This window comes from Carassius auratus, unplaced genomic scaffold (assembly GCF_003368295.1).
Source record: "Carassius auratus strain Wakin unplaced genomic scaffold, ASM336829v1 scaf_tig00028583, whole genome shotgun sequence".
Lineage (NCBI taxonomy): Eukaryota > Metazoa > Chordata > Actinopteri > Cypriniformes > Cyprinidae > Carassius > Carassius auratus.
In genome coordinates, this window is record NW_020525705.1 from 297,899 (window position 1) to 310,149 (window position 12,251).

The following is a 12,251-nucleotide window of genomic DNA, read 5'->3' on the forward strand; positions in this document are numbered from 1 at the left end:
CTGGTGCCAAGCAGAAACTGTCGTCACAAGAAACATCCATGGAAACACACCCTTTGCCCTGCAGTGAGTAACTGAATTTGTTTTAAATCTACATTGAAATGTACATTCAACATATTCTCAAATACACTATTGTATCACAGGGACTCCTCATGTTGCTGGGTGCCCACAGTCAACAACGTTAATTGGTGGTTACTCCAGGCACACGTAGATCTAGGCATAAGAGCTGACACCAATCAACCCAACCGCTCACCTGTCACCACTACTTTACAACTTCTACGGTAATAATTATTGTAATTTAACAGTTTTCTATAAACAGTATCACTCACTAATGAGAATGCATGTTAAAACATCAGCCTATAGATTTTGAAAGCATGATGAAACTATGATCTATATATATTTCTTTTCTTTTTTTCAATAGTGTACCCCAAAACTGTCCTCGTACATATCATCTGATGGCTTATGACCCAGATGGTGACCAGGTCATATGTAGATATGGAGCTCAGCAGCATGTCGAATGTGCCACATGTGACCAGCCAAGTGGTTTCCACCTAGATGAAGTAAGTAACAGACAAAATATCGCCATAATAATGTGACATATTGTGTACTGGTAAGGTCAGAGGTCGGTGGGTGGATTTTGTGAAATGGGGTAATGTCAATGTGGGCTTTGAATGAAAGAGATTGTACATTCGACAAACCTTGAAAAAAAAAAATCTACATTTATACTACATTTAAATAAGAGAAAAGGAAAGAAAAAACTAGAATACAACATTTTATTACCATAACTGATTCAACGGTATATTAAAAAAAACACTTGAAATGCTTCATTTTGGGGGAATTTGTCCTTTTGCAAGAACCGTTTGAACGAAACAACTCATCAGAATGAATGAGGTTTTCCAATGCTACGAATGAGAGAAAGAGAGCCATTTAGGAGGAAACGTACAGCAAAGAACTGAGAAACACGTGTGCAAACATCCCTTGAAATTTGTCTTTGAACTTTTAGAATTTTGGCTATAGTGTTATAACTTTACTGTTGAAGAGTAATTAGATAAAGTTATCATATGCGTTATAATGTTTAAAGATCAGGAAGCGGTTATTCATAAATTCATAGGACCTAAGCTTCACGCTGTGTAAATACATTCGGAAGACACAGTCAGTGCTGAAAAGGGGCGGGGCTATAAGGTCTATACAAATTAGATTTACACAGATACACAGATGTGGTTATTTAAGTATATGATATTAAGCTTTTGCATTAATCTGGTGAACTGAATGGTTTGTTAATAAAATGTACAAATGAACATCAACTAATATGAACATCTCAATTCTCCAATAGCGTGCCTGCACACTAGACTACAACTATGCCTACACAACAGGCGTCTACGGATTTGAGCTGATTGTGGAGGACTTCCCGAGGAAACACACCACTCTGGCCTACACTGATGGCTCCAGCTCTAACAGATTCGCTCTGAGTGGTGGAAGACACCAAACGTCAATCAGCGTGACACCGTACCCATCATGGTATTCCCAAAGTACCACAACTGGTCCATGGTGGCAACAAACTACATCTGCTCCATCATGGTGGTGGTGGTGGTACCAGCAACAAACGACCACAGCTCCACCTACAACTACACCATGGTGGTGGTTTATCAGCAACAGCAGCAATCGACCACCGCTTCACCTACATCTGCTCCATCATGGTGGTGGTGGTGGAACCAGCAACAATCGACCACCACTCCACCTACAACTACACCATTGTGGTGGTTGTATCAACAACAGCAGCAATCGACCACCACTCCACCTACATCTCCATCATGGTGGTGGTGGTGGTACCAGCAACAAACGACCACTGCTCCACCTACAACTACACCATGGTGGTGGCAACATCAACAGACAACCACTGCTCCACCTACAGCTGCCCAGTGGTGGTGGTGGCTGCAGACCACGACCACAACCACAACCACAACACAGCCACCTCAAGAGTACACAACTTCCATGACTTCACATCAGGGTTCTTATGAACCTTTCAGCAAGCTCCCTCTGCAATTCAGTTTTCTCGGTAAGGCTTTCTTAGCCAACTACCGTATTTTTCGTACTATAAGTCACACCTGAGTATAAGTCGCATCAGTCCAAAGATACGTCATGATGAGGAAAAAAACATATATAAGTCGCATTGGACTATAAGTCGCATTTATTTAGAAGCAAGAACCAAGAGAAAACATTACCGTCTACAGCCGCGAGAGGGCGCTATATGTCTTCAGTATAGACTACAGGAGCACTCAGCAGCATAGAGCGCCCTCTGGCGGCTGTACACGGTAATGTTTTCTCTTCAGGTCTCTTAGTTCATTTCTCTTGGTTCATGTTAAATTAATTTTGATAAATAAGTCGCAGGACCAGCCAAACTATGAAAAAAGTGCCACTTATAGTCCGGAAAATACGGTAAACAAGAAAACAAGGTAATCATGTTAGCAGCATAAGTGTGCCTAATGTGTGTCTTTCTAATCTGAATCATTGCAGTTGATTCAGCTGCTCCTTCCTGCACCGAGGGACATTACATACCTCAGTTTGTGTCACCGACTCCACTCAATGGAGATGAAATCCAAGCTACGCCACTCCGTGAAGTGGAAATCCGGGTTAAGGCTGCAGCAGCTTATTCAGCGTGAGGAATCATGTGTGAAGGAAATCAATGCATCAAGTTATTTCGATTATTAGATGGTGTATAACGTGTTTTTTTTTTGGTCATTCCCAGGGTTACTGATGTAATTATCAGTGGTCCTCTGAACATAACTAAGCACGCTTTGAGCACTGGAGAGTACGCCATCAGATGGACACCAATGAGGAGCGACCTCGGCGATCATTTCCCTGTGTGTTTCATCGCTGAGAGCATGAGCGGGTGGGTAAACTATTAATCATATTCAAAAATCTAGCAGCTAGCAACCTTTCAGGTGAACTGGAATTCCTAAATATTACTGTTTATTATTGATTTGCAGAAGCAGTGTTTATCAGTCTGAAATGAGATGTGTCATTATCAACGTTGGACACCAGACTGGTTAGTAATTAGCTTTTACTTGGTAATCTAAGTTTTGCCTGCATAAACAAAGCATATTTTGGTAATCAGTTCTAATGATTGATCACATTGACAGTGGAGGCTCATGTGATTTGCTCTGCAACCAACATGGCTGTTGAAATTGAGCAGTTGCACTCCGTTGAGCTCCACAAGGACTATCTGCGACTCAATGATCCCGCCTGCACTTTGGACTCAAACGGCACTCATGTGTTGGCAAACATCTCCCTCAATGCTTGTGGTACCATGATTGAGGTAAAGCTTTTCTCACTGACTCAAAAGGAACAATTTACCAAAAAAAAAAACATCTTTATCATCAAATACTCATTGTCATATCCTTTCAAACGAAATTTAATTTCCCATGTTCCATGAAACACACAAGGCAGAACTTATCTTTTCCAAACAATGAAAGCATAATGTATGGTCAATTTGACTTCTTTTGTGGTCTTTCTTGGTGCTTTTTTGGTAATAAGTACCATCCACTTTTGTTGTATGGTAAACAGAAGCTTGGACATTCAGGTTGGAATGGCACTGATGTGCACAAATGATGACAAAAGTTCCATTTAGGCACTGTTTAAACCATTAATATTTCATACTCCATTTCCTTCTACAGGAGGATGAAGAGTACATCATTTTCAAGAACCAAATTTTCTCAACCGATGACCCGAACAGCATCATTACCAGAAAGCACGAGGTGGAGATTGAGTTCTCCTGTCGCTACGAGAAGAAAAACAACATTTCACTGGAGTTCACTGCACGAAAACACATAACCACCATCACCGAGAAAGGCTTTGGCACCCTCACCTACAGCTTTGGACTTTTCAAAACAGAAAACTACTACACAGAAATCGACGTGACCGCATATCCAGCAGAGTACGAGCTTGGGGAGATGATTTACATGCAGATCGAATCCCAGTCTACAATCAGCAACACAGAGCTTTTTGTCGAATCATGTGTTGCGACACCATACAATGACCCCAACTACCAAACATCCTACACAATCATTCAAAACGGGTAAGAACAATCAACCATGAGCTGTAGGCACATTAGCACAATCAAATGAAATCACAATGGATCTCTATATATCACATCTTCACCAATTCCTATGTTCTTCAGCTGCACCTTGGATGAAACAGTTGAGTTCTACACAAGCCACCAGCCAATGGCCCGCTTCGGCCTGCAAGCCTTCCAGTTCATTGGAATGCATGAGCAGGTAAAAACTGATTGATTGGATGATAATGAAAGCAGTTAAGCAGTCAACATACTGTGTCAAAACAATGCTGCTTCTGACTGACCAATCAGAATCAGGTATTCCATACAGCCAAGACATCATCGCTCTCATCCTCTCTAGGTGTTCATCACCTGTTCGGTGATTCTGTGTGAGGCAAACAATCCCAACACCCGCTGCTCTCAGGGCTGCGTCAACAGCACAGTCGCACCACCGTCCCACCACCAACACAAAAGAGAGGCTCCCATCCAGACCAGCAGTCACTTAGTCGCCCAGGGGCCCCTGCGGCTGAAAAGGAGCATAGAGCATGAAGGTAAAACCTGAGAAATAAGTCAACACATCAGATCATTTCTATGGAATGTGATAATATTCTAAAGGTGCATAATGTATAGCGCTGGATGTGATGTGTTGTAATTTGTGATTTAATTTCAATACTCACAATGTATTAACCAGCACTGTTGTGTGTTTTCCACAGTGTCCTCCACGGTCTTGAACCTGAATCTGGCTTTCATTGCTGGATGTCTCCTTGCAGCTGTTGGCATGGTGTGTGGTGTTCTCTTCTACAGAACCAGGAGATCCCACGTCAAATATCAGCCTCTTAAGTCAGATGACATTTAATAGATCCTCTCGAAGACTACAAAGAAATGTGTCCTCCTGTTTTTTCTTTCTTTCTTTAAATAAAATGTATTATAATCCATAAATGGTCGTTAGGGTTGTTTTTCATAACTGTCACTGTTTAGGTCTATTAGTGTGTTTCTTTGTATTTCACCCTTCACTCTGTTGATGAAAATAAAAATCTATAAAGAGTGTCAGATTGATTTATAAACAGTTCAGATAATGCATATAAAAGACAATAAATTATATATAATAGCTCCTGTATTGCTGTTTTAGTCTGATTATTTACCAAAGGCCATTTCTCTGAATACAAGCTACATAGAAATGCATGCATTATATAACTGCATTCTAGAATTAGAATGCAGAAGAAATGCTTTCACACTAATCCAATTAAATACAAATATTCAACATATAGCATCATTTTTATAGAGATATGTAGAATTTTAAAGTGTAAGGCTCACTGAAATGGTTTTGTGTTGTACTAATTCTTTTGAAATCAAAATCAGATATAATAAAATAAATGTAAAATATACAAATTTATGAATTTTTTTTTTTTTGAAAATATCTCTGAGATTGATGACTGATCCATACAATCTCATGTATTCAATGGTGAATCAAATGGTCAGTCTGTTCAAAATCAAAGTCAGATGGACACAATAAATAGTTCTCAAAAAGGATAAACAATTATGGTATACACTACACAAATAAAATCATAGACATTGTCAGTGTGCAGTTTTTATGTTCCAGTTAACTCGCTCACAAAGAAAGCTGTAATCATGTTGGGGTGGGGGGTCTTCATCAGGTTAAAATGCTGATGTCACACTGAGAAAACTTTCAAAGCAGCTTCTAGTGTGATGGCGTGACTGGGAAACATTGAGATTGTCAGCACAACACTGCATTGTAATGAACCGTATCAATCAACAATTGTTGCATATGTTTACCATGTCTCGTCTGACATGACAAAACTATCACACCTGATCATACAAGTCCTCAAAATGAAAGCAAAAATGATCAGCGACAAATTATTTTAAATAATCAGTATTTACAGATAGTATGACAAAAATAATTCACTATTAGGGCGAGAGCTGCTCAGTAAACTTACACTAAGTTGAATCTTTTACTGGAAATAATGTATTGCTTTCTGTTCTTTTTTATTGTTCATGAAAGAGGCAAACATTTATTAGAGATGTCAGTCAGTGTCAGACACGGGTTATGATACATTACTGTATGTCAAAATGGCATTCTTCTTGTGAAACACTCTGTCTTACTTGTAGTTTAATGAATAGAAATGTAAACGAATGCTCTGATTATGTAAAGCAGTTAACAAGAAATTATTTCATCTTATTTTGGATTCATGTCAAACCCAATAAATGCTGCGTAATATAAGTACAGGGTTTCTGCAAGTTTTATGAAGGTAAATTTTAGACTTTAAGACAATACTTCAATACGGTATTTTCAAACTTTAAAGTATAAATAAATAAATACAACATACAGCTGATCTCCATAACTTTTTAATTAATTAATAGGTTCACAAGAATATGGAAATAACATTTAGAGAGCCTTCTGATCACACTGCCCATGTGATGTTGTTCCTCACTATTTTTGTCTTGTCCTCCAGTGCAAATGTCTAGAAGTTCTTAAATCAAGGTAGATGCACACAACATGACATATGATAAGAAATCTTGTTTTGAGAAACTATCAAAATGTAGTGAATTTATGATAATACTATAATTTCATACCCCAAAAACTATAGAAAATAACCCAAAAAGTATTGATAAAGGTATTCATTTTTACAGTGCATGCAACGTTTAATGCCTTGACTTTATGAGTTTTAATGAGTTTCTGTTCCAATTGAAGGTACCTTTTAAGGACTTTATTAGTGGAAGGGTAAATTAAGACTTTTTAAGACCCACAGAAACCCTGTAAGCAGGGTTATTCAGGACCTAAGGATTATTAATCTTAGTTAAATCACATTTGACTTGAAAAATATTAATAATTGTCAGTTTGCAATTGATCATGAAAGAATCTTCCACACATCCAGTCTGAAATCCTTTTGTTTCTGAGCTTGATGATCTTTCATTTCATCGCACAGTTCCATCACTGTCATGCTGCATTCTTCATGCAAAACAAAAATACAAAAGCATTCGTTTCTTTAAGTACTTTTAAAATGTCATGTGATTTAAGCCTAATGCAACGTAAATGCATTATGTAAATGCAGCAGCAAGTACTTTCAAAGTTTTAAGTTCAGAGAGATTTTCCGCATTGTTTTTAAAGTTTTGAACTCTTGGTAAACCCGGTGGTATTTCAGCAAACAGCCGTTGTCTAAATGGATTTATCTCTTATTTCAGGTAACTGTTGTGGAGAAGTGCTGGAATTCACGTGAGAAAAAGAGCAAAGATAGCAGGAATCGTTCCCATATTTTTCAAACCAATATTTTTCAAACTCATATTTTTTCAAACCAATTTGCTGTCAAACACAGAACATTTGGCATTGAACTGCAATCTCAGAACTTGTTCAAATCTACTGGAGACAATGACATGTTCTGCAAGTGTGTGAGGAGATATTTGCATTGACGAGGGTGAGTTTCAAATTTAAACCAGGATTTCTCGGAAAAGGGCTTTAGTCTTTATACTCAATTCAAAAGACAGGTATACACTACCATTCAAAAGTTTAAAGAAGGATGTGAATGTTTTTTTTTTGTTGTTGTTGTTTTTTTAAGCCATATGTAAAGTGAGACGAGAGAAGAATGCATGACAGACAAATAAAGTGAATTACTTGTTCTTTTTGTTTTCACATGCCACTTAAAGGCGAGTAAATAGACCGGTATGGGGAAATGGATATTAAATAATACCAAAAATGAAAAATGTGGAATCTGTGATCAGAACTCCTGTGCTGATTTCATTGAAGAAAAAAATAAAACATGCACATATCAACATAGTCCAAAAGAGAGAAAACCTCTGGAACTATTACCTCTGGAAAATCTGTTTTGATCCAATATTAAAGTTTCAGCTCAGTCAATGAAATGTTCACCTTCAGTGAACCTATCACATTTTCAATCAAATACTGAAAGTCCTTGTTTAGACGGAAAGAGTATTCGAAAGACTCGTATAATAATTGTGCTAGAGGGAAAGTGTATTTACAGTTTTTACACATACTATGACCCATTTCTCAATAATTAGGTTAAAAATGAAAAATACAGCAATTTGATATATTTCTATTAGGGGTGTAACGGTTCACAAAATTCACGGTTCGGTTCGATACGATACACTGATGTCACGGTTCGGTTCGGTTCGGTTCGATACGTTTTAGATACAGCAAAATGTAAAAACATCTCAACTTTTCAGAATGCCGCAAGCGCACCGCGGGTCATGTGACAAGAACCAACCAATCAGCTTCATCCTTTCCCGTAACAACGTTGAGAGCTCAGCCAAGATGAAGGAACAGCTGATCGTAGTTGTATATGGATTGCAATTTTGAAATAAATTTAGTAGCAGAGCTACTGCAAGCGATTTTTAGAGCTGCAAATCCATTTATCCTTCGCTGAAATTTCCGCGTCTCATGGAGAGAGCACGTCATTGTTGCTTAGCAAAGACAGACGCCTCATGAGCGCTTCTGCCCGAGCGCTTTGGAAAGGAGGAGAACGACATACCGTTGTTTTTTTTATCCACCACTCTCTTGCCATCACCATTATAGCTTAAAGGGAATCCAAAGTGCACCCAAACACCAGACCTGTTGGTTATTGGAGGATCTTCTCATTTCTAGTCTGTTAAACGCATTGGCTATTTTGCAACGAGCCTTCAGCGCGTACTGAGTGAGCGAGCGCCTGCTGAGTAGCCTAACATAAACATATAAGATGGTGTTTTTTTCTTCTTCGGGAGTGTCAGGGGCGTTGCCTGTTACGTTGTTTGGGTTATTGGGCTACCTTGTTGAACGCATATCATTATATTTCTTTCTCTCTCTTTTTTTTTTTTTTTCAAATATAATTAATTACTCCAACGAACCGTTCGGTATACATAATGCGTACCGCGTACCGAACCGAAAGCGTCGTACCGAACGGTTCAATACGAATACGCGTATCGTTACACCCCTAATTTCTATATAGCAAATATGTTTATATTTCTATGTAGCAAAAATTGTATACTATATTAAAAATCTAAAAAACAAAATACTTATACTAATATAGGTACAAAACATTTAGATGTGGAGTTAAATTTCATTACCATCTGCAAAATTTGGGAATAATTGTGTACTGCAGGCACGTGCACAGGTAGGGCTCAACCTGTGCAGAACACATGCCCTTTTTGCCCTTACACTCCGAAGTGCCCTTTTTTTGGTGTTTTTTTTTTTTTTTTTTTTTTTTTTTTTTTATCAATGCTATTGGTCACCCTTTACGTCTGTCTGTCTGTTTTACAAATATTTACTAAATGAAAGTTCTTAAAACGAGCTTGTGTAAATCTTATTCGTTCCTTGTCATTAAGCTGATAACTCCGCCCCCTCTATATTCATTGAATCAACACGCAGTACAGTAGACAACAACTGAGCTGAACAAAGTTTTGCGAAGGGTAAATAAATGTCTTGTTGTTTGAATAAGTACTACTAAACACAATGTCTATAAAGGCTCATATTTTATTTATTTGATGTCTGACTGACTGAGACATGTGGGTAAACATTCTTTTACTGTCTATGGTGGGAAGTCGCCTGAGAGAGAGGGCTAACATTTGCCATCTAGTCATAGCCATTGCCAATACATAGCCAACACTTAAATAGCCTGTGCATACAGTAGCATTTCATCTTTTATAAAATGCGATTTTGGCCAAATGCATTTTATCACAGGAAAAACTGAGCGCTCCGTCTATAGCTACAAAAACTAGTTTGTAACCTGTAGATGAAAATGTAATGTGATGCCGGCAGCGGCAGGCACCGTCGCCGTTTTAATGACGGACAAAAAAAAATCACATTTGCACACATTCGCTGGTCAAAAACTGTATATTGATAAGTAATACAACAACATATAATTTGTTTTTACCATCTGAAAATCATAACAGGGTCGCCCCCGCGCTGTTTCGTACTGGAACTTACACAAAGCGACGAGTGATCCTCGTCACCTAGATAACTATATTTCTAAGAAATTTCTTCTTTGATTTGTGATTGCTGATACACTTAATTTATTAACATTTAGGCTAATCATGTTATGGTATACTCTCCGCTCGTCCTCACATGTATAAAATGTAGTAAAACATGGTTTTACTACAGTAATGTAGTAGTAACTAAAATAAAATTACAGAAGATCACTGAAATCTTTATATTTTATCATGCAGAATGTAATTCATGATTCATTCCAAGGCTTCATTTATTTGATCCAAAATACAGCAAAAACAATAATATTGTGTAATATTTTTTTTTTAAAAATTAAATAACTGTTTTCTATTTGAATATATTTAAAAATGTAATTTATTTTTGTGATCAAAGCTGAATTTTCAGCATCATTACTCCAGTTCAGTACTCTTTAGTGTCACATGATCCTTCAGAAATGCTTTTCACTGCAACTGTACTTTTCACACTATTTTTATTTATTTTTTCATTGCTGGCTTATTTTAAGGAAAGTGTAGTTAATAAGAGACCTTCAAGAGACCAACATCCCTGGTCCACCACAGTATCAAATTTTTGCCAGGTAGGCGGATACATGTTGGAAATGTTATAGTAACGGTATGGCTATAGTTTTTTATAATCTGGAATTGAGTTGGACATATATTACTTAAATTATATTTCAAAAAAGTTTGTCAAAAATGCTTGACTCATTGCTCACCTTCCCCTCTTCAATGTCATTCATAATCATGTTAACCAAATAATACAAATAAGCTTATAAAACCAAACAGAATAGCTAAAAAAGAGAATATATATAATTTATATAAAAAAGGGAGGGGGGGGCCCTTTTTCAGTTTCAGCACATGCCCCTCAAAAGGTCTGTGCACAGCCCTGGTGTACTGAAATGTCAACAGACATTATTATATAAGAAATAATGTGTAATGCTACCTATTGTAGGCTAAGTAATTTTGTAGTTTTTGCATTTTTGTATTTGTCCACTAGGTGGCAGACCAGCATTATAATGCTTTTGAGAATAACCATGCAGTAACAAAATAAAAAAAAATACAAAGTTAATTTCTTAAAGGGCACTGAGCAACCATCAGTACTTTCTGTTAATTATTTATAATCTAATGTAACTTTATACATAGCTGTAGACAGTGTTACCAAACTTTTGGACCAATGACCTTTCTCGACATTCATGATTACAAGATAGTACACAAATATATAAGGATATATAGGCTATAACTTTTTTTATATTTCAGGTGCTTTCAAATGAATTGGTTTAGGAAAAAAATTACATATATATAATTTTATATATACAAACAATATCCAGAAATAAAGATGATAATTTCCTTACAAAAGCACAAAGTTAAGCAGTAAAGCGGTACATGCTGACAGAAAAAAAAAAGAAAAGAAAAAAAAAAAGACCTACATTTGGAATGATAAGATAACAGAGTCCTCTTTAAAGGTTATGATGATCTGAAAGCATGTGTATATTCTGCCCATCGGTTATAAAAATAATAATCATAGCAATGTCTGTTCCTTTTGTGGGACAGCAGTTTATATAAATGCATATTATCTTTCTATGGAGCTTCAAACTAACCTGATTTGGTATTTCACAGGAATACTGTTCATCCGTAGATCATATACTGGAAAACTGTAACATTGGCAATATCAAACCAGCATGAGAAGTAAAGAACAAAAGTAAGATTTCAATTGATATCAATTATCATTCTTATTACAAGTATATAGCAAATAAAAAGTAAACAAAACCCATGTAATGAATGCTTGAATACCTACTGTACACATAAACCGATGCATCCATGGGGATCTATGCCCAAACTTCCAAAAGTTGGAAGTTTGTGTGCAGCTTATTGTAATCTGAATGTGCAATAAATATAAAAAATTAAGCTTTTTTACATATTCATGTTGAACTGCAATAGTTATTTTGCTTCCTGTTTGTTGACTAAACACGCAGAATTGTATTCGTTTAACAAATAAAGAAATCATGGACTTCACATATAGCTGTTTGCATGAATTGCTGCAGTTAAAATTCCCTCTCAGTCTCTCCTAATGAATGTTTGATATCTGCGTGTAACTTGGCCTTTAAATGGCATCGATTTTCTTACCTGATGCTCCATTCTAGGACGCCACTTAACAAGCAGTTGTTCCAATCATTATGGGCTCCTGAGTCACATGGCACAGCGGGAGACTAATTAATCGATCAATCTTGGCTAAAAAGCTGGTTTCAAGGAGATGATGATG

The 12,251-nt window shown here is 37.0% G+C and overlaps 1 protein-coding gene across 1 annotated transcript; it reads left to right on the forward strand.

Moving 5' to 3' along the window:
• The first annotated feature begins 1,382 nt into the window (after positions 1-1,382).
• Positions 1,383-4,915, forward strand: LOC113079575 (uncharacterized). The gene is made up of 9 exons (XM_026251814.1): positions 1,383-2,053; positions 2,512-2,653; positions 2,744-2,887; positions 2,985-3,043; positions 3,138-3,313; positions 3,672-4,072; positions 4,175-4,271; positions 4,410-4,599; positions 4,762-4,915. Exons 1-9 carry the CDS (start codon positions 1,513-1,515, stop codon positions 4,902-4,904), a joined length of 1,893 nt encoding a protein of 630 aa, XP_026107599.1. The 5' UTR covers positions 1,383-1,512; the 3' UTR covers positions 4,905-4,915.
• Positions 4,916-12,251: the final 7,336 nt, after the last annotated feature.

Coding starts and splice junctions, on each gene's coding strand:
- LOC113079575 (XM_026251814.1), top strand. CDS start 1,513: ATGGTATTCCCAAAGTACCACAACTGGTCCATGGTGGCAACAAACTAC. Junction 2,654..2,743: donor GCTGCAGCAGCTTATTCAGC/GTGAGGAATCAT, acceptor GGTCATTCCCAG/GGTTACTGATGTAATTATCA. Junction 4,073..4,174: donor TACACAATCATTCAAAACGG/GTAAGAACAATC, acceptor TATGTTCTTCAG/CTGCACCTTGGATGAAACAG.